The sequence below is a fragment of the Phoenix dactylifera genome, chromosome 3 (genome assembly GCF_051530095.1).
Source record: "Phoenix dactylifera cultivar Ajwa chromosome 3, Ajwa_hap1_PhDact_Kaust_v1.1, whole genome shotgun sequence".
Taxonomy (NCBI): Eukaryota; Viridiplantae; Streptophyta; class Magnoliopsida; order Arecales; family Arecaceae; genus Phoenix; species Phoenix dactylifera.
Genome location: NC_143192.1, coordinates 2,101,661 through 2,128,201, shown reverse-complemented (window position 1 = coordinate 2,128,201; position 26,541 = coordinate 2,101,661). Strand labels below are relative to the sequence as shown.

The window sequence follows — 26,541 nt, the reverse complement described above, 5'->3', positions numbered from 1 at the left end:
CCTGTCGAGCTCCCCAACTTGTGGAATCGTCACCATGGTTTGCTCCGGCCCACGGTGGTCTGGGGCTGATTCGGCTTCAGAGGGTTGGGGTCTCCTATTAAGGCCTTCCCCCGGTAGCTCTCTCTGGGGGGAGGCCCGCCCTTCGTTGTTGGCCCTGGAGGAGCCATGAAGATTCTGGCCTGGGAGAATCGGGCCGTTGGGAGGAAACTCCGGCAAGACCTGGGCCTGCGGGGGATGTGCTGGTAAGGCCTCCTCACGCCGCAGGCCTTGAACGGCGGCAGCCAGGGCCTGAACTTGCTGCACCAGAGTATTGAATTGTTCCGGCTGGACCTGGAGAACCTGGTCAGTCGGAGTAGGCGAATTCTGGACGGAGTGTCCAGGACTCTGTGGGGGACGCCGGGAGATATTGGAGGCTCCCTTACTTCTCAACTTCATGATCGCGACTCGGGCCCTTCCTCTAGCGCCAACTGTTGCTGGAAATTGGACCCGGGGGCGATCGTCGGTCGAGGAGTGGGAGCGGCGGTGGACACAGGGGAGCGACGGTCCGTCGGCGAGCGGCGTCCTCCGTCGGGGTGCCTGCAGAAAATCCGGTGGCCGGGTCTTCCGGCGCCGGCCCTCCGATGCTTAAGTCAGAAGGGGGGCAATCAGTGTCAAAAGGAGGAAGAAGGCAGTATATTTTGAGTTTTCTGTGTCCAACCCCCCTTGAGAAGCGAGGGTTCCCTTTTATAGGGGGGTCGGTGTACCTGTGATGTGATGGGGCGAGGCCGTCGTACGGCTCGGCATGTTGGTTGGACTGGCAAACGATCGGGCGAATCACTGCATTAACGTTGAAAATGAGGCCGTCGTACGACCCGAGCCGGCACGCGATCAGATGAATCATTGCATTGGTGTCGAAGGTGAGGCCGAGATCAGAGATTTATCACGGTTGATTGGACTCCGCTGAGCTGATCTGCCGTGGAGAGCCATGGGTCTGTAGACAATAGGAGCCATGCGCATTAATTGTTGAGTAAGCCGGAGGCGCGCATTAATTGTTGAGTAGGCCGGAGATGCGCATTAATTGTTGAGTAGGCCGGAGATGCGCATTAATTGTTGAGTGAACCGGGGATTTGCAGAGGTAATGCGTAATAAATGCTGGGGCAGTGGCAGGATATGGCCCTCGGCCGGACCTCGGAGGGGTACGGCCGTAGTAGGTGGTCGTCGAGGAACAGACCTTTGAGGTCGGAAATTCTCCAGGTCGGAGATTCTGAGGTCGAACGCCGACCTCAGTTGTCCGGGGTCGACGGTCATGCGGCCTTGCAGTGGCGGGGTTACTATATTATCGGGGGAAAACTGTATTCCCCCAACAGTAGGCAGCATATCCGGCCGCAAGCATGAGCGAGTTGGTGGAGATCAAGACTAGATCATAGCTTTAAATAACGGTATGATCCAGCTTCAACTGCCTCGATTCAGCAGGAAGAACTTCAATCAATGGAAGATCCAGATGCGATGTCTCTTCAAATCTCAAGATTTGTGGGATCTTGTGGAGACTGACTTTTCAGATGTAGTTGGTGCAGAGTATGAGGCTCCCACAAGCCAAGAAGGATGGCCTAAAGGAGATGCGAAAGAAAGGCAGCCGACCGTTGTTCTTTCTTTTCCAAGTTTTGGATGAAATCGTGCCGGAGAGAATCATCAACGCTACCACTTCAAAAGAGGCGTGGGAAATCTTGGAGAAGAGCTTCAAAGGTGCAGATCGAGTGAAGAAGGTGCATCTTCAATCTTTGAGAAAAGAGTTTGAAGGATTGAAGATGACAAGCATAAAGTTTGTATTAGAGTATTTTGGCAAAGTGATTACTATAGAAAACAAGATGCAGATGAACGGTGAAGAATTCACCAATTTGAGGATCGTGGAGAAAATCCTGAGAACCGTTCCACCTAAGTTCGATCACATTTCAGCCGCAATCGAGGAGTTCAAGGACATTGAAAAGATGTCCGTTGAAGAGTGGGTTCATTGGAAGCACATGAGCAACGACTCAGTCAGAGATCATCATCATCAGTTGAACAGGCTCTCAAAGCTCAATTGGTGATAGGCGACATATTTGATAGAAGATCGAAAGGAGGACAAGGTGCCGGCCGTGGTCGTGGTTGAAGATGAGGTCGTGGTGAAGCACTTGTGGTCAGCGAGGAGAAGCATTACAGCAGCACTTCACCAAGGGGAAGAGCGCGTGGTCGAGAAACAAGCTACCAACAAAACAAATCACAAGTCAAGTGATTCTACTAGAAAAAATAAGGCTACTATCAGTATGAGTGCAGGAAGAAGATGACTGATGAGGAGAATAATGCCAATTTTGTTGAAAACAAGGAAGATTCAAGCTCTCCCATGTTACTTGTTTGTAATGTGGCAGAGGCTTGTGAAAGCAGCACATAGTATTTGGATTCAGTGTGGAGCAATCACATGTGAGGAAAGAAAGAGATGTTTTTGGAGCTAGATGAAAGCATCACCTCTATGGCAAAATTTGGAGATGATCGAAAGATTCCTATAAAAGGAAAGGGGAAGATCTTGATTCAAGCACGCAACGGTGATCATCTTTTTATCACCAATGTGTTCTATGTACCAAGGCTAGAATGCAACCTGCAGAGTATTGGTCAATTTCAAGACACCAATGAAAACTATCGGTTATCCTCTAATCAACCAATCCTTGCCATACACATCTACAAATCTCTGTAGATACACATCATACTCACCTCTACTCTGTCAACAATGGGTGCAGATGTAGTGCCAGTGATGAGAACGCAAAGTTAGTGAGATGCTAGAAGTAGCACGCCTGGAGGGGAACTGGTTAGGGATTTTGATGCCCAGCAGCTTTGACAAAGAAAATAATAAAGAGATTTACTTAATTTTCTTCATGTTCTCAGCTCCAGCTGCCAATCTTTCTTCCCTGATGTTTGATTGTTATGTATAGACTCTTTTAAGCCTTTTTGCTCCTGAAATAATGAGGGAAAAAGAAGGGGAGGAAAAACTGTTCGCAAAGGCGTTGCAAAGTTACAAACACCCAAGAAACTGGTTGTATAATGAGCAAAATTGAAGAGCACTTCAGATTTTTGTGTTTGTTGCTGAAGACACTACCATAACAAAAGTACCAAAAACTCGAAGGACACATCAACTCTTGATGTTGCAGCTTGAACTATAATTACAAAAAATAAGCCCATTATATACAATGGCTCTATATGTAAATAGGCTGATCCACACAATTAATTAGTGATAATTAAACATGTGACATCAGAATTCAAGGGCGAAGGGAATGCAAGAAAGCAAAACCCTAAAGCAGATAAGAGAAAAAAAAATTACATACCCAAGCCCCTCTTCTGGTTCCGTAATCCTTCCCTAGTTCCATAGTTTGGATCATATCAAAGTTCGAGATCAACTTCAGCACAGGATTGGAAGTGTGACCAAGGGCATGGTATCAGTTGAAAATTGACCAACTGGACGGTACACGTATGGAGGTAACAGCAGGCATATCTCGGACATTCACATCAAGAGGCAACATCCGGTACTCGATGTCAAGATCCCTCAAGATTCTTATTGTCTCCTCGAGCACAAGCTCTCTCCTTTCCCACCGGAGCCCCATATTTTGAAAATTGATGCGTTGCCTCATCCAGATCGATATTTTCAATCTGTTCATGTCATCCACATCTCTGAGAACAACTGAAGGACCAGGGTACCAGTGTTCCTTCTTATTCTCCATGTATCTGCGCAACAGTGCAAGTATAAATATCACTCAACTCAGTAACTAAAATTTACATTTTTTGAATATACGAAACAAGAGGCTTGACTGAGAAAAAACTCCGGTTAGAGCAACAAGATCAAGAACAGGCAATTTCTGAGGCTGTTTGGTCGTCGGGTTTTAGAAAAACAGGTTTACACAAAACCTAAAATAAGAAGTTTATGGAAAGACTTGATTGGTCACTTTCCATAGAATTGATTTTGTATAAACTGCAACTCATAAAACTTAAAAAAGAGATTTCGTGCAACACAAGTCTTCACATGTTTTTTTTTTCTTTGATAAAACCTGTTCTACAGAAAATCATGCTTTATGATAATGTGTGAAGATAACTCAGATACAAATGGCCTCTCTCTCTCTCTCTGGGCAAACAATGGTATCATGTACTGCTCTTAGTTGAAACCAGATTTACACCATCCATTTAGAGCAGATGAACTATAGATGATCACAATGATAACAATTACTAAAAACTCTGTATTAATTCATAATAATCAAAGAGACCCAGATTGCATGAAGTGACATTCACAGTCATACTTAGGAACATATTTAGACATGAGATTTCTTATGACTGAACATTAAGAAAATTCATTGTAAGAAACCAGCAATTGGTGTCTGATGAAACTGAACCTCTTACCGGATAATTACAATTTTTGTTGTGATAATATAATGGATGTTGACATCAGGTATAGCAGAACAAGGTTTCAAGGAAAAGTAGAAATCATGCTTACAAGAATATTTAGACATGGCATTTGTTATCGTATGAACATGACAATTTGTTCTAAGAATCAGGTGTCTGACAAAATTGAACCTCTGACCAGATAACACCAATTCTTGTTCTGATAACAGAATGGATGTTGGCATCAAGTACAGCAAGACAAAGTTCAAAGAAAAAGTAAAGCAAGGCACAGTAACAGGCTAAACTCTGAAGTGAATTCTGATTCAGTTGTCCAACAAGCTTGATCTGATATGATATGGACTTTAATGGTGTTGTGACTGAAATTTTATAAAACCATCATCAGATGATCATGGCTTATCTGATATGTCTATGGTAACTACTGGTAAGAGATATTGCATTCAATTGAGGAGTCTTATGACATACCAACCAAAATAGTTAATTGTCCTAAAATACTACTGATTATGGGCAGTACATTACATACAAAAACAGTATGACAAATTTCTGAGGTGGTTAAAAGTAGCACAAATTTGTCAATGGACAATATGAAAAAATTATGTCAATTAACAATTTTAGGATTGAGGGTCCAAGTCAAGATTGCAAGCATGAAGCATGCATAGGCAAGAAAACATTATATTTTAAAAAATTAAGTTCAAATAAATAAATAAATAAATATTATACATAAACACAACATTGATGTTGGGGCCATATTCACCAATACAAGCAGTTCTTTACTAAAGGACTTTTGGGCAAAATAATGAGTGAATCTTGAAGTAGATAAACCTTAAGATCTGTATCCAGTGTTTAATAAATTATTACATTGGTTTTAGGGTTTGATGCAGTATTGCATGGACAAGGATGTGTGAGTCAGATTTAGACACAATGCAATAAGCATCATTCTCATCCAAACTCCAAAATTAGCTAAAAGAATACAAGAAAGATGATATTTCAAAAAGTTATTTCAATGTTTACATGCTCATTCTAGCTCTATTAAAAAAAAAAAAAACCCTGCTTATTTTTTGTACATTAAACTGTTGAAGCTAATCCAGACTCCTAGCTTCTTCAAGTTTACCTTTATCTTTATGTAGTTGATGAGGTCTATCTTTATCTAGGATTAGATGTTTATGTTTTAGTTGATCTTATCACTTGTAAAACAAATGTTATAAATACTTGTTGGCTCTCATTTGTACCTGTGGGGCCAAACTTAATAAAAGTTTTTTAGTTTCTCCTCCTTAGTTTGCTCTCTATGTGTTTGTGAGTTTGCCCCAACATAAACTACTAGCTAGAAAAGGCAAAGCCTCCATTGATCTTTAAAAGTTGCAAAAAAAAAAAGATTGATAACTATATCAGAGTCTAAAGCACATCTGACTCATAGAAATGTTTCAACATAATGCAAAAGCCTAGATAACATAGTTTTCATGAACTCTATAGCCGTTTTCTTAAGAAAACTTAATTGTTTCTCTTTTTCTTTTTTAAACATATATTCTAATTTGTTATGCTCTTTCTTTTTTCTTCCTAATATACATCCTACTATGACTTCTCATGTCATTTTCATGTAGAATGGCAATGTTAGTTCCAATTTGTTGGAGAGGCAATAAACCATAGTTAGCGACTCCCCATGATTTGAAATTCAGGACTCATGTTTTTATGAAGATTCAATTAGAATGGCATGCTTGGATATTGATTGCCAGATTTGGTAGTTCGGTATATTATTTTACTGCAACTTTAGGTTAGTAATACTTGCTTTCCACATATTGATCAAAATCTTTTTTGTCTTTGCCTGATGATGACAACAGCAAACAATAGTGATAACTTCAGAAGCAAGTTATGCATGAAAATACCCTTCCATGAATCCCATATACTAGTCATATACAATTACAAGACTCAAACCTGATGACGTCAACACAATAAGAGTGCATATGATTTATGTAGTGAACACAATCAACATACTCATAAGAACACTTAAGATTACATTAATGAAAAATATGCATATGCATCTAGATTGTAATGTATACGCACAACGTATGGGCCACATTGTATAGGTGATCAAAGATCGGGAGTCGGTACATGATGCAAGACAACTTAAGGGATGACCTGCTTGTGCATCGATGGGCCTAACATGAGGAAAAATATTGAAATGGAGTAAATGGATGGTAGAAAAGAGTGGAGAAAATAAGAGAGTGGAGAGGAAGCAAGGAAAGTGTAACAGTGAGATGAGAGAGGAATTGGGGAGGGAGAGGATAAGAGAAGAAACTTTTTTTTTCTCAACAACAAACTCACAATACAAGATTCAAATCTATCCACCTTAGCTATCCCATACACCATACTTGTAGCCTATCTTCATTTAGGGATTAGGTACATAAATTAGAAAAAAGGTAACTTGGAGATCAAGTAACTTAAAGGCTTGGCTGCCAAGAAACTTCAAGTCCAAGTTACTTGAGGAGAAGCCTTTTATTTTTTATCTACCTACCTAAGGCCGAAGTCATGTGGTCCAGGTTATGGAATAGTGAAAAGAGAGTTATGAGTTGTATTATTTGAGATTTTTTCTTGAGTAAGAAAGTGTTCTCTCCTTCCTCTCCCCCCCCCCCCCCCCCCCTTCCCCCCTCCTCTCTCTACTGTCTTCTTCTCTACTATCTCTTATTATCTATTTCCTTTATCTTCTCTTCTTTATTCATCAAATTGCTTCTTTAACATGCAGAAATCTGTAGTGTGACCTGAATTTTGATGTTAGGTCAATATTAAGCTCATATTTTTAACCTTAAAATCCTAGAAACCCTCTTCCTAACACTTTCAGTAGACCCTAGGAAGGACATAGAAAGCCTGCCTCTTACATGCATTTTTATCACATAAATCACATATGTTGGAATCTAAAATAAATGCAAAATATACAAGTTTTCAAATTAAAATTAGCAATTGAAAAGCAATAAGGTTACTAGATCATTAAACTAGCTCCAAGGGACTATTGGATGGTTGCATTTAGTGGATGTAGATGAGGGAAGACCAAAAGGAGCACCAATCGACTCATGAACAAGATATTTTCTCAGCTAGATATTGTATTTTCTCTGTTCTTTATAATAAAGCTTTTTGAATTTCAATAGCAATTTTTGAAATAACTATTCATAAATAAATTACAAATCTTCTGTTTTTGAAAAAATACATCTCAAGTGTTAGATAATTATAGTCACTTTTACCACCTTTAACAAAAATCTCCAAAAGTTCTAGACTTCTTTACTATATATCAATCCATTAGTCGTAACTGTTGGTATGCCCCTCCTATATAGATTTATAATTTCTAGTAATTCAATTACTTATCAAATGCTAATCTTTACATCTATATGTTATAGATGTCATTTATATAGTGTTTGATGTTATTATTTATGCGATAAATATGTAAACTTTTAATTTCAGCATGCAGAGGAAACCATAATTAGGTTAATTAACTCGACACTCACCTATTTTCTTTCAAAAACATAACATTTGGATAAGAAAACAGGATAAGAAGCCTAAAACTAGAGTTTGGAAGTCAAAGAGGGGCATGCCCTCAGTGTTTGGGGCATATGCACGTTATTGCTGCTCTTTTTTATTTTATTGTATGATCCTCAGTTCAGCACATAGTAAATCCTCAATCAGTACAGATTCAGTCCTCGATTTTTCAATCCTCGGTACTTTCCAAACAGCATAAACTCATTTAAAGATAATCATTACCAACTAAACATTAGGATGCTAGAGACTCCATTGGAAGGAAAAGCGTATTCTACATAATAGAATACTCATCATGCAAGGTGATATAAAGCAAATCCAAGCTAGCTAAAAGACATAGTAAAAGCATATGATAGGGTGAAGAGACACAGTTAGATGTCAAGTTCCAGTTCCATTCGATAAAGAAAACTTCATAACATTGGATAGCACATACTCAGAATTATCTAAATCAAAGAAAGTATGTAATCAATAAGACTACATATTGACAACTTGAAAATGCTGACAATGATTTTGAAAGAGCTTAAACAACATTAAAATTGAGTTTGGGAGAGGAAAAAGCAAAAAAGATGTCAAAGGCCAACTTTTGGTCATAAGAGGAACCAATTTAGTTTCACTAGTTTGCCTTGGGTGACTACCATTAGCAAGGGTTGTTTCCAAATAAGAAAAGATCAAGATTCTATCTACTGATATAGTGGTCTAAATAACTTACAGGGTTTCAATATCTTAATGTAAGATCTCTGTACAACTATAATGGATATATTTGTAAGCATAATAAAATAATGTTAACATTTGAATCATTTGAGGATGATAGTGTTATTTTGATGATTAACAAGCAATTATCTAGAGTATATTAAAAGTTAAATTGATACTTCATTTATAAGTTCATTACTCTCAGTATATTTGTATGAATTGATATAGAGACATGTTCTTGTTCATTTGAATGAATCTAACCTTGAGAATGCAGCAAAGTGTGGATTGAGTCGACCCAAAGGTTGATTGGGTCGACCCCGGCACATCAAGAAATCATTTGGCACACTCCTGCAAAAATGGCACAGATGAACAGTGAGTTGGGTCGACCCAAGGTAAGCATGAGTCGACCCAACCTTGAAGAACCTCAAAACAGGAAGGAAATAAGCTCTCTGGATTTACTGAGAGGGTCGACCCAAACAGTGGTTGAGTCGACCCAAGCTTGAGTCGACCCAAACCCTGAGAGGGTCGACCCAAAGGCAAGACAGAAAGACAGACAGAAAATGGTTCTCTGGAATTACTGAGAGGGTCGACCCAAGAAGAAGTTGAGTCGACCCAAGTGAACTTTGAGTCGACCCAAAAATTGGTTGGGTCGACCCATGAGAAGGAAGGCTGAAATTCAGGTTTCTGTGGTTTCTGAGAGGGTCGACCCAAGGAATGTTTGAGTCGACCCAAGTAAAAGTTGGGTCGACCCAAGGACAGGTTGAGCCGACCCAAACACGGGCTGAACAGTAACGGCTAGTTCTGCAGATGTACTTTTTGCTCTTCCCAAGGTGAGTAACGGCTAGTTTTTCAAATCTGACCATTGGGGCTTGTCCAAAGAAGGTTGGAAACTATTTAAAGGGGCACTATTCATCAGAGAAAATATCTTTTGGAGAGAAATATCAAGGAATACACAAGAAAACAAAAGTGCCCTAATCTCCTTCATCAAGAGCTTCATTCAACAATCAAAGAAAGGGATTGAGCAGTTTCAAAGAGGCATCAAGAGCTCCATCCTCCCTTGAAGAGTGAAGCATCCTTGACAAAGAAGAGCAAAGCCACTTCAAAGCGATAAATACTTTCTAACTCTTCTTTGTAGTTTATATTGTTTCATATGCTCATTTAGGAGTTTGAATCTTTTCTTTTTGTTTGTCAAACACTTTGTAAAGGTTCGTTGGTTAGCCCGCAAAACCAACAAAGGTTTTTGGTGAACCCGGAAAACCAAAGTGTAAAGGTTCGTTGGTGAGCCCGCAAAACCAACAAAGGTTTTTGGTGAACCCGGAAAACCAAAGTGTATAGGTTCGTTGGTGAGCCCGTAAAACCAACAAAGGTTTTTGGATTGTGAGCCCGGAAAACAATCCAACTGTAATCCGCGGGATTATAGTGAATTCCCAAGGGGACGCTTGGGGAGTGGACGTAGGTGCTAAGGAGAGCACCGAACCACTATATATTGTTGTGTTTGTGTTGTGCTTGTGCTTACGTTTATTCTTGCATCATCTTCTATCTTTGCACTAGTTTAAATCATTCAAATAGTTTAAGGAAGCATCCACCGCACTTAATTAAGAAAGTCCTTTTTAAACATCAAAAATTTAGAAGAAACCAATTCACCCCCCCTCTTGGCTTGTCACCTTGGGCAACAAGTGGTATCAGAGCAAGGTGCTCTAATAGTGCTCGTTGATCTAACAATCAAGAGTTAAAGATCATGACAACCCAAGTGGGATGCTCTATGAGTGAGGAGCAATCCACAAATAGACCACCTCTATTTAATGGCATAAACTACACATATTGGAAAGCTAGAATGAGGATATTCATTCAAGCTTCGGACTATGAACTGTGGCAAATCATCACTAGAGGACCTCACACACCCACACTTAACATAGAGGGCACTATCATACCCAAACCAGAAATGGATTGGAATAAAAATGATAGAAGATTAGCACAGTTAAATGCAAAAGCTGTAAATATACTTTACTGCTCTTTAGATGTAAATGAATTTAATAGAATATCCACTTGCACCACTGCCAAAGAAATTTGGGATAGACTTGAGGTCACACATGAAGGGACCAATCAAGTTAAGGAGTCTAAGATAAACATATTAGTACACAAGTATGAACTGTTTAAAATGGAATCTACTGAGTCAATAACTGATATGTTTGCTCGTTTCACTGACATTATAAATGGGCTTAAGAGTTTAGGAAAGTTTTATTCTAACTCTGATTTGGTGCGAAAAATTCTCAGGTCTCTACCAAGGAATTGGGAGGCCAAGGTAACCGCTATTCAAGAAGCAAAGGACCTCAACACACTGCAGTTAGAGGAGCTTCTAGGATCACTCATGACCCATGAGTTGACAATGAGGCAAAATTCAGAAGATGAGGTCAAAAGAAGAAAGCCCATTGCCTTAAAGACTACCACCCCTAGACAACAAATTGAATTGGAAGATTCAGATGATGATGAAGATATTGATGAAGAAGGGATGGCTGTGCTTGGAAGAAAATTCAGAAGATTTATGAGAGGTAAAAATAGACTAAATAAAAAGAAACCCATCCTCAAAGGTAACTCAAGCAAAGAGAAGGGTAAGGAGAAAGAAAAAGAAAAAGAAACTCCAATTTGCTATGAGTGTAACAAACCCGGGCATTATAAGATAGATTGCCCAGATTTGAAGTGGATGGCAAGAAAGTTGAAAAAGAAGAATTTCATGGCTGAATGGAGTGAAAGTGAGGAATCAAGTTCAGAGGAGGAAGATCATCAAGAGACGGCCCAAATGTGTAATATGGCCAATGACGATGAGGTAGATTCTGAACTTGACTGTGATTTTACTGTTGATGAATTGCATGATGCATTCTTAGAACTCATGGAAGAACATAAGAAAGTAATTAATAAAAATAAAGCTCTAAAAGAAGAAAATCAATCTCTCATTAAAGATAAGTTAAAATTGTCTCATAACTATGAAACATTAAGTAGAAAACTTACAAATGAAATCAAGAATCTAATTGCTGAAAATATTAAGTTAAAAGAAGATGCTGAAAAATATAAATCCTTGGTAGATAAATTTACTCTTAGTTCTACCAAATTAAACATGATCCTTGACAGTCAAAAAGCTGTATATGATAAGGCTGGTTTAGGCTATAGAACAAATAGGAAACAAAAATTCTTAAAGAATATTTTTGTAAAAGCTAAAAGTGAAAATATAACTTGTTACTGTTGCAATAAGATAGGACATAGAGCATATGAATGTAACTTTAGAAAGTCTAGTTAAAACAAATCAAGTAATAATCAAAAGATTAAATTCAAGAAAGTTTGGGTTCCAAAAGGAACATGGAGCACTAACCCTAAAGGACCCAACTTAGTTTGGGTACCTAAAGTTTCTTCTTGATCTTGATTGCAGGTGTGTCTTGCAACTGATAAAATGAAAAAACGATGGTATCTAGATAGCGGCTGTTCAAGACACATGACCGGTGACGAAGATCAATTTGTCACCTTGGAACCAAAGAAAGGTGGAGTAGTAACCTATGGAGACAATGGTAAAGGGTATATCATTGGAAAGGGTAAAATTTTCATTGCTCCATCTATTTTTATAGAAAATGTCTTATTAGTTAAGGGTTTGAAACATAACCTTCTTAGCATAAGTCAATTTTGTGATAAAGGGTTTAAAGTTACATTTGAAGCATCTGTATGCATAATCACTAATCCTAAAGATAATAGTATTGTACTTGTAGGACAAAGGCAAAGAAATATTTATTTAGTAGACCTTCATGAGTTAGGCAAGAAAAATGGTTTATGCTTAATTACTAATGAAGAAAAGAAAAATGAAACCAGTTGGCTTTGGCATCGAAGATTAGGACATGCTAGTATGGAATTAATATCAAAACTAGTTAAGGAGCTAATAAAAGATGTGCCAAAATTGATTTTTGAAAAGGACAAAATATGTGGACCATGTTCATTGGGAAAACAAACTAAGTCATCTTTCAAATCGAAAAATGTAGTATCAACAACTAGACCATTTGAACTCATACACATGGATTTATTTGGACCTACTAGAACCACAAGTCTAGGAGGGAAGAAGTATGGACTAGTCATTGTTGATGATTTTTCAAGGTATACATGGGTTTCATTTTTGGCACATAAGAATGAAGCATTTTCAGAATTTTTGAAACTACATAATAATATCATAAATGAAAAAAAACTCACCTTAGTAGCAATTCGAAGTGATCATGGTACGGAATTTGAAAATCAACACTTTGAAGAATTTTGCACTAAAAATGGTATATCACATCAATTTTCAGCACCTAGAACGCCTCAACAAAATGGGGTTGTTGAAAGAAAAAATAGGACATTGGCAGAAATGGCACGCACAATGTTGTGTGAGTCAAATCTTCCAAAGTACTTTTGGGCTGAAGCTATAAACACTGCTTGCCATATTCTAAATCGAGTTTTAATACGACCAATAACTAAGAAAACTCCTTATGAACTTTGGAAGAATAAGAAACCAACTGCTAAATATCTTAAAGTTTTTGGATGTAGATGTTTTATCTTAAACAATGGCAAGGAGGATCTAAGTAAATTTGATGCCAAGTCAGATGAAGGTATCTTCTTAGGATACTCCACATCTAGCAGGGCATACAGAGTATTCAATAAAAGAACCTTAGTGGTGGAAGAGTCAGTCAATATTATATTTGATGAGTCTGATAGTGAGTCTGCTAGGAAAGAAAATATTGTTGATGATGATACAGGAATTATCGACTTTGAAAAGTTGAAAATTGATGACGTGCCAAATCAAGACAAGGGAGATGATGGCGTGCCACCACAACCTCAAGACGTGCCAAAGGAATGGAGGTATGCACATGGACATCCTAAAGACTTAATCATTGGTGATCCATCTCAAGGGGTAAGAACTCGATCATCTCTTAGAAATTTAAATGATTATCTTGCTTTCGTTTCGCAATTAGAACCTAAGACTTATGAAGAAGCTGAAAAAGATACTAACTGGATAAATGCCATGCAAGAGGAATTAAATCAATTCAAAAGAAGTAATGTATGGACATTAACTGAAAGACCAAAGCATAATTCAGTAATTGGAACAAAATGGGTATTTAGAAATAAATTAGATGAAAATGGTTTAGTTATAAGAAATAAGGCTAGACTTGTAGCTAAGGGATACAATCAAGAAGAAGGAATAGATTTTGATGAGACATTTGCTCCTGTAGCTAGATTAGAGGCTATTAGATTACTTCTAGCATTTGCATGTTTCATGGATTTCAAATTATATCAAATGGATGTGAAAAGTGCATTCTTAAATGGTATTATTGAGGAGGAAGTATATGTAGAACAACCTCCAGGATTTGAAAATCATGAATTGCCAAATCATGTGTTTAAATTACATAAGGCATTATATGGATTAAAGCAAGCACCTAGGGCTTGGTATGATCGACTAAGCAAATTTCTGCTTGATAATGATTTTTGTAGAAGAAATGTGGATAAAACCTTATTTCTCAAAAGAAAAGACAAAAATCTATTAGTGGTACAAATATATGTAGATGACATAATCTTTGGTGCCACTAATGATACTCTATGCAAAGAATTTGCTGATTTAATGCATGGAGAATTTGAGATGAGTTTGATGGGAGAACTGAGCTTCTTTCTAGGATTACAAATCAAACAAACCAAAGAAGGCATTTTCATTCATCAAACTAAGTATACAAAGGAAATACTGAAGAAGTTTGGGAATGAAAATCATAAGGGAATTGGCACTCCAATGAATCCTACTAGTAAGCTAGACAAAGATGAAAAAGGGAAGAGTGTTGATATTAAGCTTTATAGAGGACTAATTGGATCCTTGCTCTATCTTACTGCTAGTAGACCCGACATTGTATTTAGTGTTGGAATATGTGCTAGATACCAATCCGATCCTAAGGAGTCACACTTAAGTGCTGTTAAGAGAATCCTTAGATATTTAAGAGGAACTACCAATATAGGATTATGGTACTCAAGAGACTCCTGTCTAGATTTACTTGCATATTCAGATGCTGATTTTGCCGGATGCAAATTAGATAGAAAGAGCACAAGTGGCACATGTCAATTTTTAGGAAATAACTTAGTGTCATGGTTTAGTAAGAAGCAGAATTCAGTGGCACTCTCCACAGCTGAAGCTGAATATATAGCTGCTGGTAGTTGTTGTGCTCAAGTATTATGGCTCAAGCAACAACTAGAGGACTATGGAGTTAAACTAGATAATATTCCTATTAAGTGTGATAATACTAGTGCTATCAATCTTACTAAAAATCCAGTTCAGCACTCTAAAGCCAAACACATAGAAATAAGGTATCACTTTATTAGGGATCATGTGCAAAATGGAAATGTATGTATTGAGCATATATGCACTGAAAAACAATTAGCCGACATATTTACGAAACCATTGAGTGAAGATAGATTCTGCATGCTAAGGAGGGAATTAGGCATATGTGATCCTTTTTATTGAAGAAATATAAAAGGGAGCCAGTAATCTCATGATACATCCCTCTAACTTCTAAAATCCCATGAAACATGAGTCAAATTTGTTATCTAGAGATTCCTTACTCATGTATCATTGTCCCAGAGAGAATTTATAAGGATTGGAAACAAGAAAAATTTTTAGAAGCAAAAAGAAAGAGAAATGAAAATGTCTGCACTTGGGTCGACCCAACCCAGAACAAGGGTCGACCCAACGTTGAGTCGACCCAAGAAAAATCTTGAGTCGACCCAACGTCGGGACCCCACTGTTATAAGGGGGCCCGAGAGCATTTCTAGGGCACTGTTTGCTCTTTGTCTTCTTCCGAAAAACCTAGTCCCCACTCTCCAATCTCCACTAAACTCCTCCAAACAGTAGATTTCCTAAAGATCTTGGAGAAATGGGACCCAAACGAGCCGTGGCCAAGAGATCCGGAAGAGTGACTCGGATCCAACGGGAGGAAAGGCAACCTACCGAGCCATCTCCCGTGTCTTCACGACGTGAGGCACGTACGGAGGCCCCTCCTCCTCCTTCCCCCTCTGTAATACTTGCAAGATTTGCGGGGAGGCCGGTTACAACGGGAAGAAGGATCCATTCCGAGTTCTTCAATCAAGAAGGGTTTCGGATTTGGGAATGGATCCAAAGACAAGGTTGGGAGTATTTTTGCTCCCTAGATGTGGTAATCTACCCGGTTTGGTACAAGAGTTCTATGCCTTCCTCAAAACTGGTTTGGGAGGGCTTGTTTCAGAAGTTCGAGGGGTTTGGATCCGTGTATCCGAGGAGAGCTTGAGTGAGCTACTTCATCTACCCTGCATAGGAGCCACTCCGGAAAAGCCAGAAAACAAAATGAGAGCTCTACAATTGATCATGGAAAATGAGAACTTCGATTTCTCCACGAAGGTAATAGCTAGTTCTCTTTCCGCTGAAATGAGATTACTGCTCAATATGATCAATAGGATTTTGTTTCCAAAGACCGGGAGATTCGATCTCATCACTGAGCGAGATCTAGCAGTGATGGAGTGTATGATTCGGGGGATGCCCCTAAATCTTCCGGCTATGATACTAAGACAGATGAGGAAAGTAATGTGCAGCAACAGGGTATCACTACCTTATGGTATGATACTCACATTGATTTTCCGTCAGCATGGTTTACCTCTCGAGGAGGAGGCATCCAAGAGTTTGCATCACACTGACACGTACACTGCACGGACACTTATACGCATGGGATATCAGAAAGTGAACGGGCAGTGGATTCACACTGGAGCAGGCATTCAGGATGAGGCACCAGAGGGAGATGCACCAGAGGATGAGGATGAGGAGCATATGGATCATCCTACTGCACCCTCAGAGGTTGGACCATCGTCATCCGTTCCTCAGACAGATACGGATGACTTCTGGAGCAGGATGACTGAGCTTATGTCAGCTCAGGCGAGGACTATCACTGACGGGCTGACGAGCCGATTGGACGTCCGGTTGGATGTCATGTCTGCTGAGATCAGTGACCTGAGGCAGCAGATTGGAGCACTTTGGAGAGAGAGAGACCCATGGACCTACTGTGCCACAGACTGCTGAGTCAGAGATTTCGGCACAGAGTCATCCAGCTCGTCGTGCTCCACGCCAGACACAGTCTCACCAGGCTCGACCTCCCCTCGCCACGTATACTAGGAGGATGAGGACTAGATCCCAGTCATTACAGTCTCCCTAGGCTGATCTTAGCATCTATGTTTAGAGCCTAGGCTAGATATCTAGTTCTCATATGTATCTTGCTTTTCTCATGTATCTTTAAATCTTGATTGAGGAACATTGTATTTATTTTCATTTTGGGCATTACTGTATTGAAATGTTCCTATTTTGATCAATGAAGATTGAAGTCTGTTGTTTGTTGCAACTTTCACATGTATCTTTTTGATGATAACAAAAAGGGGGAGAAGAAAAGAAAGAGTAATCAACTTGTAATCAACTTGAGAAGAAAAGAAAGAGTAATCAATTTGAGAAGAAAAGAAAGAGTAATCAACTTGAGAAGAAAAGAAAGAGTAATTAATTTGAGAAGTAAAGAGATATTGTTCAGTGTAAACAAAGTAAGTAACAAAAAGGAGAGAAGTAAAGACATCAAGTAGAAAAAAAGAAATAAGAATTTATGCAAGAAAAGAGAAATGATTGGGCAAACAAACTAAAAATCATATAAGAAAGTTTATACATCTAAGGGGGAGCAATTTGTAACAATGAAATTGATTAAATCAAAAATCTGTATCAAAATTCAGAATTTGGCACATATAAATTCAAAATTTGGCACACACCTTTCACACCCCGATACATAACTTGAAACTCACATTTTATCTCAAATTTTTGAAGTTTCATAGCTAATGAATCATAAATGAAAGGGGGAGCAATTCAAAGAGTCAAATTGGCAACATTTGAATGATATAGGGGGAGATTTCACTCTTATATATGAAAAGCTGAAATTCAGCAATTTAAAACCCTCTTATAAACTGATTTTAAAGACAAGTATCAATAGGCTTATACTCTTTATTTTGTAATCATCAAAAAGGGGGAGATTGAGGATGATAGTGTTATTTTGATAATTAACAAGCAATTATCTAGAGTATATTAAAAGTTAAATTGATACTTCATTTATAAGTTCATTACTCTCAGTATATTTGTATGAATTGATATAGAGACATGTTCTTGTTCATTTGAATGAATCTAACCTTGAGAATGCAGCAAAGTGTGGATTGAGTCGACCCAAAGGTTGATTGGGTCGACCCCGGCACATCAAGAAATCATTTGGCACACTCCTGCAAAAATGGCACAGATGAACAGTGAGTTGGGTCGACCCAAGGTAAGCATGAGTCGACCCAACCTTGAAGAACCTCAAAACAGGAAGGAAATAAGCTCTCTGGATTTACTGAGAGGGTCGACCCAAACAGTGGTTGAGTCGACCCAAGCTTGAGTCGACCCAAACCCTGAGAGGGTCGACCCAAAGGCAAGACAGAAAGACAGACAGAAAATGGTTCTCTGGAATTACTGAGAGGGTCGACCCAAGAAGAAGTTGAGTCGACCCAAGTGAACTTTGAGTCGACCCAAAAATTGGTTGGGTCGACCCATGAGAAGGAAGGCTGAAATTCAGGTTTCTGTGGTTTCTGAGAGGGTCGACCCAAGGAATGTTTGAGTCGACCCAAGTAAAAGTTGGGTCGACCCAAGGACAGGTTGAGCCGACCCAAACACGGGCTGAACAGTAACGGCTAGTTCTGCAGATGTACTTTTTGCTCTTCCCAAGGTGAGTAACGGCTAGTTTTTCAAATCTGACCATTGGGGCTTGTCCAAAGAAGGTTGGAAACTATTTAAAGGGGCACTATTCATCAGAAAAAATATCTTTTGGAGAGAAATATCAAGAAATACACAAGAAAACAAAAGTGCCCTAATCTCCTTCATCAAGAGCTTCATTCAACAATCAAAGAAAGGGATTGAGCAGTTTCAAAGAGGCATCAAGAGCTCCATCCTCCCTTGAAGAGTGAAGCATCCTTGACAAAGAAGAGCAAAGCCACTTCAAAGCGATAAATACTTTCTAACTTTTCTTTGTAGTTTATATTGTTTCATATGCTCATTTAGGAGTTTGAATCTTTTCTTTTTGTTTGTCAAACACTTTGTAAAGGTTCGTTGGTTAGCCCGCAAAACCAACAAAGGTTTTTGGTGAACCCGGAAAACCAAAGTGTAAAGGTTCGTTGGTGAGCCCGCAAAACCAACAAAGATTTTTGGTGAACCCGGAAAACCAAAGTGTATAGGTTCGTTGGTGAGCCCGTAAAACCAACAAAGGTTTTTGGATTGTGAGCCCGGAAAACAATCCAACTGTAATCCGCGGGATTATAGTGAATTCCCAAGGGGACGCTTGGGGAGTGGACGTAGGTGCTAAGGAGAGCACCGAACCACTATATATTGTTGTGTTTGTGTTGTGCTTGTGCTTACGTTTATTCTTGCATCATCTTCTATCTTTGCACTAGTTTAAATCATTCAAATAGTTTAAGGAAGCATCCACCGCACTTAATTAAGAAAGTCCTTTTTAAACACCAAAAATTTAGAAGAAACCAATTCACCCCCCCCTCTTGGCTTGTCACCTTGGGCAACATCATTATCATCATTTGAATCATCACCACAACCATCTAATTACTTTCCCATCAAAAGCCTGCTATAGAGCAACAGTCAAAGTTGAAAATGAAAATGTTATTCAAATGAATAAGAAGTTAGTTTGAATAATGATTTCATTGTTTTAAGCTCCAAATGCATTATCTACTACAGAGATTTCAATATTTTTATACCACTTCTTTTTTTTCCTGTCCTCTCCTCAAAGTTCTTTCTAATTAAAATCTTATTGGAGATTCAATGCACCATTGGCATCATAGATTGGTGCTTGCTGCAACATATTTTACTAAAGCATGTAGTTCTACTGCTTTGAGTATAATCTTCTTTTTCTTATTCATACATTGGAAGGGCAATATGAAGTAATTTATTACATTAAGTATGGAATACATGAATTACATTATAAATAAGAGTAAAAAACAAGCCAAGAAGGAATGTGATTGGCATTATCATCAATTTAATCAAGTAGTGTAACTGATGTCTTGGGTTCATAAGTCATGATCAGCAGTGAATAGTCCGACTTGGACATAAGACTTTTATTTATGTAAAAGTTTGCTTAATCAGTTCAGATTTCATTTACTCAATTTCTTCTTATTGTAAGTTCTCTAACAAAATAGCATGATGACATTGCACCCATCCAAAAGATTATGTTACTTGAACCACAGTTTCAGCTTTGAAGGTTTAACTAACTGGAGCAAGGATGTAGAGACAACAGAGTTATACACTCTCCAGATTGAAAACTCCTTTTTATTTCTACTCTATAGGAAGAATAAAAGTGACAAAGGATATACTAAATCTAATAAATATTAGTAACTGACAGCAGTCACCTAAAAATTTTAGGTCAGAAAAGCATTAACTTGTAGTCTTACCCTATTATCCTTTCCCTCATTTTGGCGAGTTTCTCGACTGGAGTTGCAACATGAACACAGAAGTCAATTGACTCCCCCATATCTGGGCTTCGATAAAAGTTGCCAATAAATTTGGTAGCTAGTACAGTGTTTGGATAGATTATCTTCTGGTTGTCATACCTCAGAAAAATTGTTGTCAATATATTCATCTCCTCAACAATCATCTGAAAATTAGAAAATAAATTTCAGTAACTCATGTATGAGAATTGAAACAAAGCCACAAGTAAACATGATTAATTTGGTGCCTTTTTTACCTGAACACCTTCTATTTCACAACGATCACCAACATCAAAGGGATGCATCACAAACAAGAAAATAATAGCTTCAAAGACCATCTTCAAAGTGTTGCCAAAAATAAATACCACCAATAAAAGCTGAGAACTAATGAGATAAAAGAAATGGGTGGTTGCAAGGCCCAGAATAATTAGCCACAGAGCAAATATAATGATGCCCACAGTTACATTTGCCATTTGGTGGAGTTTGTTCACTGCAGTTTTCGTGTCATTCAGTGTCAAAGAAAGGGCCCTGCGTTCTCTAAACGCATTAATCTGCACACCAGGAAACAAAATTTTATAGCATCTATGCCTAGTCTTAAGAAAACTTAATGCAATGAGATCTTGTGAAGGACAAAAGGAAGATATCATTACCACCCAACTCTTCAGAGCCTTCCTGCTAACCCTTTGTTTTTCTTGAGCTCCTTCAAAGAAGCTCATTGTCCTCAGAGCTTCATCTTCCCTCATGAATCGCTTAAGGTCCTCCAAGTAGATATACCTGAAAAGTACACCTCAACCATGCCATTGATGAAGCAACAATTGACAGCCAGATAGAAAAGGGAATAAACTATAATTCAGAAAAGATGCTAGCGAACCTTCTATCTATGCCACATTGAAGAGCATTCCCTTATGGTTTCTTCCATTTTTAATTACAGAAGCATACGAGGAATTTATGAGAATTTAAATGTCCCAAGGATTCTTGAAAATGAAGAATATCTTTAATAGTCATGTTTACTACATATTTCTATACTCACCACGAAATTTTGGACCATGTTGGCAGAGGCGATGAAACTTGTGGAACAAATGTATGGATTTATTCTCATCTCCAAAAGGCATCAATCCATCCCCTACAGTCCCCCCCCCCCCTCTCACATACACAAGATCAAGGTTCACCATTTCTGTACCAGATTCCGTACATGTGCCATCCTATTATATTGTTGGTACGCCCAGTACGGTATCCAGTTTGGCGTACTAAGTGATGGTGCATCTTCTGTACCACATACCGATATGAAATAGTACAGCCGTTATGCGCGATACTGACTGGTATGGCTAACAAAAAAGGTAGCATTGACTACACAATAATGAGACTTGTCGCATTCACATTGTAGACTCCACACACAATACATTTACCAATTTACGCAATGATTAAATCAAGAAAGGCAGTACTAGAACAAGCATCCGTGCCGATTGGCTAGTGGGATGGTACAGTAAATCCCCGTGCCATATCGTCCCAGTGTGAACCGACAGGCAAAACCGGAAGGAAGAAGGAGAGAGAAAAAGAGAGAGGGAATGAGAGAGAGGGAGGAAGGGAGGGAGAGAGGAGAGGGCGGTCGGAACAAGGGCGAGGGAGGGGGAGAGAGAGTTTGAAGCCCTCTCTCCTCTATGTATTGGAACGGGGTCGGAGCTCCTATTTCGAACGAAACAGAGGTTTTTGCCCCTTTTTACTTTTTTTTAATTTTTTAAGTGAAGTCGGCAACCACTGCAAACTTCACTTTTTTTTTTTTTTGAAATTTTTTAAGTGAGTCGGCAATGTGGAAGCTGATTTCGCTTAAAAATTTCAAAAAAATAATATAAAAAGGGGTGGAAGCCCCTGCTTTGCTTCGAAATAGGGGCCCCCCCTGTTCCGACGCACGGAGAAGAGAGGACTTCGAAACAATAGGGGCCCTCTGTTCCAACGCACGAAGGAGAGAGGGCTTCAAAAGCCCTCTCTTTCCCCTCCTTTGCCCCTCTTCCAGTTGCGGCCAGCCACTCTCTCCCTCCCTTCCTCCCTCTCTTTCTCCCTCCCCCCTTCCACCGATTTTTCAATCTGGAAGCCAGTCGTTCGGCATCATTGTCACATTTCTTTTTTAAAAAGAAATTGGAAACAGAAATTCTATTTCTATTTTTTTCAGATTTCTGACAACAGAAAATATGTTTGTTTCATTTTTTTTTACAATGAGGGCCGGCGATCTGATCGGCGACAAGATAGAGGGAGGAGGGATGGGGCTAGCAATGTGGACAAGGAAAAGGCAGAGCTCGACGTCGAGCGAAGAGGCAGTCAAGGGAGTGGCAAAAGAAAAGAAAGTGGGAATGGAGCGAACGATGCGACTAGAGACGAGGAATAGCTCAACGTGGGACGGAGAGATAGTCGGCAAGGCCCGAGGAGCTAGTATGGTTGGGCGAGGGCGACGGATCCAAGGATGAGATTGGGTAGAAGAAAAGGGGATGGGAGGAGAAGGATAAAAACCCACTTTCAAAAGAAAATGGAGGTGAAATTTTTTCACTTTTTCTAGAAATAATGGGAGTTGTTAAAAAACATAAAAACAAAAATAGGGTAACCAAACATATTTTCAGAAATGGATTTCATGTTTCTGTTTTTTTTTAAAAAAAAAAAAACATGCCCTAAGTTTCAAGGAAGTCCAATCAAGGCCGTTACCACATCAACCTAATAGATTCCCAAGACTTGCTTAAATATCACAAATTATACTAATAGTTTCCTATTATAATTCCAGCATAATCATTTAAATAAGGCATTAAATCTTAACAATCTATTTACAACAAGGATTAAAGTGCCCGACACTTCACATCCCCTACCTAAAAGAAAAACAAAAAACAGGGGGCACCGGTTTCAGGTCACCTGCTTGGAATTGAGCTTCAAGGTGTGTAAACACTATTTTCCCCCTCTTGTCATCTATAGCTTATGAGAGAGGATTGCAACTGCGGGAGGCCTGGTCCAAGTTGGATTTGTGCAGATCGCTCCAAGAACAACAAGAAATCAATGTGCATAAGCCACCAGGGCATAGCTTACAACGCAGTGTCACAAATGCATGAAAAAATCATGAATTTTGGAAATCATAGGAAGGGAAACGAGCAATGGGAAACGAACAGAATAATAAGGTGCATATTTAGCAAAACTAATAACGACTAGAGAAGAAAAATACAGTGCCTAGGTGCAGCACCAATAAATATCGGAGGAAAGGGAAATTGTTTGGTCTGATATGATAGCTCACTTTATACACCAAAGATGAGACCAGAAAGAAGGGTCTGAAATCAGGTTAAAATGTCATAACAGAGAGGTTAGCATCCAGAGAAGATTATCTTTGACATGAAACAGTGGCTAAGTAGGAACAACTAATCCAGGCTCACATATATGAAAAAGACTTGTTGTCTCTTATGGTACATTGTTTTGGCCGCGTCCTCTATTAGCCTATCAAATAATAAATAATAAAAGAGCACAAAGCAAAGCCACAAAAATTTAATTAATAACTCAGGAAATTACCATGTTGGAGCTCATTATGGTGATAAAATTAGTTAAATCAGTAAGGATACGAGGATATTATTTTCCCTTTGAAGCTTGTTAAGACAGTTTCTCGCAATATGGCCTCTATATCTTGATAACTAAAGAAACACTAGCGAACTGTGAGATTGTTGGGAAGAAGGCAGAACACATCAGATGCAATGCATGGTGATGGATTTGATGATTCACTTACCAAGTTTCTAGGAGATAAGAAAAAGCATTTTTTGTTTCGTAGGCTGCAAAAACACTTTACTAGCACAGTTGATTCGATCATTCATGAACAAGCAGGTCAACCAAATGGAAAGGGACAGCCTAACAGCCGGGTGCACAAAGATGCTTGATAAAATGACAACCAAATTAACAAGTAAAGCAAGGACTTACTTGGCACCAGGCCTGGCCACATTATTGAAGATCTTCTTGGCAGCGGCCTTTGCCTCGTACTCGCTCTGTATCTGCATTGCTGCTTCGTCCATCCCCCTCTCCTGTGCAGCCTGCTCATCGAGGGTCGTGAGCGTCCCGTGCCTTACGATCCTCATCAGCCTCTTCATATTCCAAGCCGAAACGTTTTTCTGGTTGAGCTTGTGGAGCTGGTCAATCGTGAAGCCCTCCTCCTGCTGTTGCTGCTGCTGCTGCTGCCGGCTGGCATCTTTCCTCGAAACCGGCCCCGAGAGCTTGATGCTCTTCCCGATCTGCATGCTCCTCTGCGTCACCTCACGGCTAGTCCCCCCGGTCCCGATCACCCGGCCGCTCTTGCTCGGCAGCGCAGCTGCCTGGAGGTCGCTCGGTATGGTGACGCCTGCATTCTGGAGCTTCTGGACCTCGGCCATCATCCGGTCCTCCTCGTACTGGGCATTCTGGAGCTCCACCAGCGGCGGCCCGGAGAGCGTCTCGATAACATACTGATTGAAAAGGGCTTCATGGATGCGGTCGAAGTAGGTGCTCACATGGAAGGACGACGCGAGAACCTTGACGAGCAGGGTCTTGATAAGGCGGAAGACGCAGGCCACCAGGAGGCAGAAGAGCACCTTGGTGACATAAGGGAGGGTCTTGCTCTTGGTCTCCCGCGCAACATTCTTGTCGAACATGTAGTGCCAAGAGATGAGGACGAGGCCGAGCCAGAGGCAATTCTGCACCGCCTTCCGGACGCCGTAGACGAAGTAGAGCACGCGCTTGCGGAGGGTGAAGTTGCGCTCGATGAAGAAGACGACGATGCGAATGAACCAGCCGGAGACGAGGCGGCCGCAGATGAGCACGAAAACAAGCAGCTCCCACTTCCAGAGATGGAGGCTCCACACGCTCTGCCGCTCGAGGGCGGGGATGGAGAGGCTGCAGGCGAGGGCGGCGACGATGAGGATGAGGCTCAACCACTGGAGGATGGTGAGGAAATCGAATTTTGCGCGCTTGAACTCGTCGGGGATGTCCTCGTCCGCGAAGGGGTCCTCGTCGTCTTCGTCGTAGCCGGCCTGGGACTTGCCGAGGATGCCGGACTTGAGGATGCCGGACTTGAGCGGGCCGGAGCGGGGGAACCGGCCGGACTTCTTGTCGTCGTCGACGGCGGACGGGGGGGGCGGGTCCATGAGGCGGGAGCGGGTCTTGGCGCGGAGGATGGTGGAGGGGGCGGTGAAGGAAGAGTTGGAGGTGCAGCGGAGGACCTCGCCGCCGGCAGGGTCGCGGGCGGTGGCGCTGGGGGAGGTCTTGAGGCGGCGGGAGTCGTGGTCGTCGTCGTCATCGGATGAGGAGGGGGAGCGGTAGGAGCGGCGGGAGGAGGGGGGCTCGGCGGAGGGGTTCTGGAAGGAGACGCGGAGCTCCTTGGAGCCGTTCGAGGAGGGCTTCTTGAGCTCCTCCATCTCGAGGTCCATGTCGAGGGCCATGTCGGCGCCGGAGGCCCGCTGTTTCTGGAGGAACGAGCTGATCAGCCGCGACGGCGGGTCCTCTCCGATCTCCGGCATCGGCCGCAGCTGCCGGCTTTGGAAGCTGAATCCGCTGCCGCTGCCGCTGCCGCTGCCGTCCCGCGATCCTTCTCTTGGTCCGGCGCCGGTTTCCCTCCAGAATTCGTAGCTGGATTCCCTCCATACCTTGCCGTTATTGTTATTGTTATTACTGTCCGCAATGTGGATGGAGGAGGGGGCGGAGGGTTGGTAGAAGACGTCGCGGCTGGTTCCATCGATCTTGACGACGACCTCACGGCGGTCGCCGTCGTCGGGCGGCTCCTCGAAGAGGATGGGCTGCTCCTCGTGGTCGGCAGAGGAGAAGGTCCGGGAGGAGGAGTACTTGTGCGAGCCGTGTGATTTGAAGGATCGCCGGAGAGAATCCATGAAGACGGAAGGCAATGCCTAGGGATGGATGGACAATGAATAAGACGGAAGGGCGAGGGTATTGGGATCTGGGAATGGAAAGAAAGAAGCGGTGATTGGCAATGCGGCTCTCCTATTTCCTTGCTCTAATTTTTAAATCTTTGTGGTAGGAACGCGTGTCCTTGTCATGATGGCGGAGGTCCATTATAAACACAGAGAGAGAGCTGGGGAAGAAAGGAGGGCAATGGACGGCGGCTAATACGGAGCTTGGACACGTAACTCGAACCAGGGGGAACCAAAGATTTAAAACATAGATACCACTACACGGCCCAAGCCATACATACAAACTTCTGCGTTCAGCATGATTTGCGTGAATAACTGTGGTTGGGCCTTTCTTTGGGTGCCACGTAAGAGAAGATTACTTGGGTAAGTCGGTTAAGCAGGGTAGTTTTCTCCAACAATTTTGCTACAAAATCGAATTCTTGGTACGTGTCGCACGGAGCGCACCACCAGGCGTTGCTGGGTTGACCTAACC

The 26,541-nt window shown here is 40.8% G+C and overlaps 1 protein-coding gene and 1 long non-coding RNA gene across 2 annotated transcripts in view; one reads left to right on the top strand and one right to left on the bottom strand.

The window, feature by feature from the left end:
* LOC149767856 (uncharacterized) overlaps positions 1–3,089 on the top strand; it is a 22,430-nt gene extending 19,341 nt beyond the window's left edge. The window contains exon 2 of the long non-coding RNA XR_016399730.1: positions 1,350–3,089. This is a non-coding gene — a long non-coding RNA (uncharacterized LOC149767856). The remainder of the gene's footprint in view (positions 1–1,349) is intronic.
* LOC103708726 (mechanosensitive ion channel protein 6-like) lies at positions 3,050–26,541 on the bottom strand. The gene is made up of 5 exons (XM_026805265.4): positions 24,094–26,541; positions 20,811–20,934; positions 20,418–20,711; positions 20,125–20,327; positions 3,050–3,726 (listed from the first exon to the last, which is right to left on the bottom strand). The coding sequence occupies exons 1-5, from the start codon at positions 26,025–26,027 to the stop codon at positions 3,441–3,443; spliced, it is 2,841 nt and encodes a 946-aa protein (XP_026661066.4). The 5' UTR covers positions 26,028–26,541; the 3' UTR covers positions 3,050–3,440.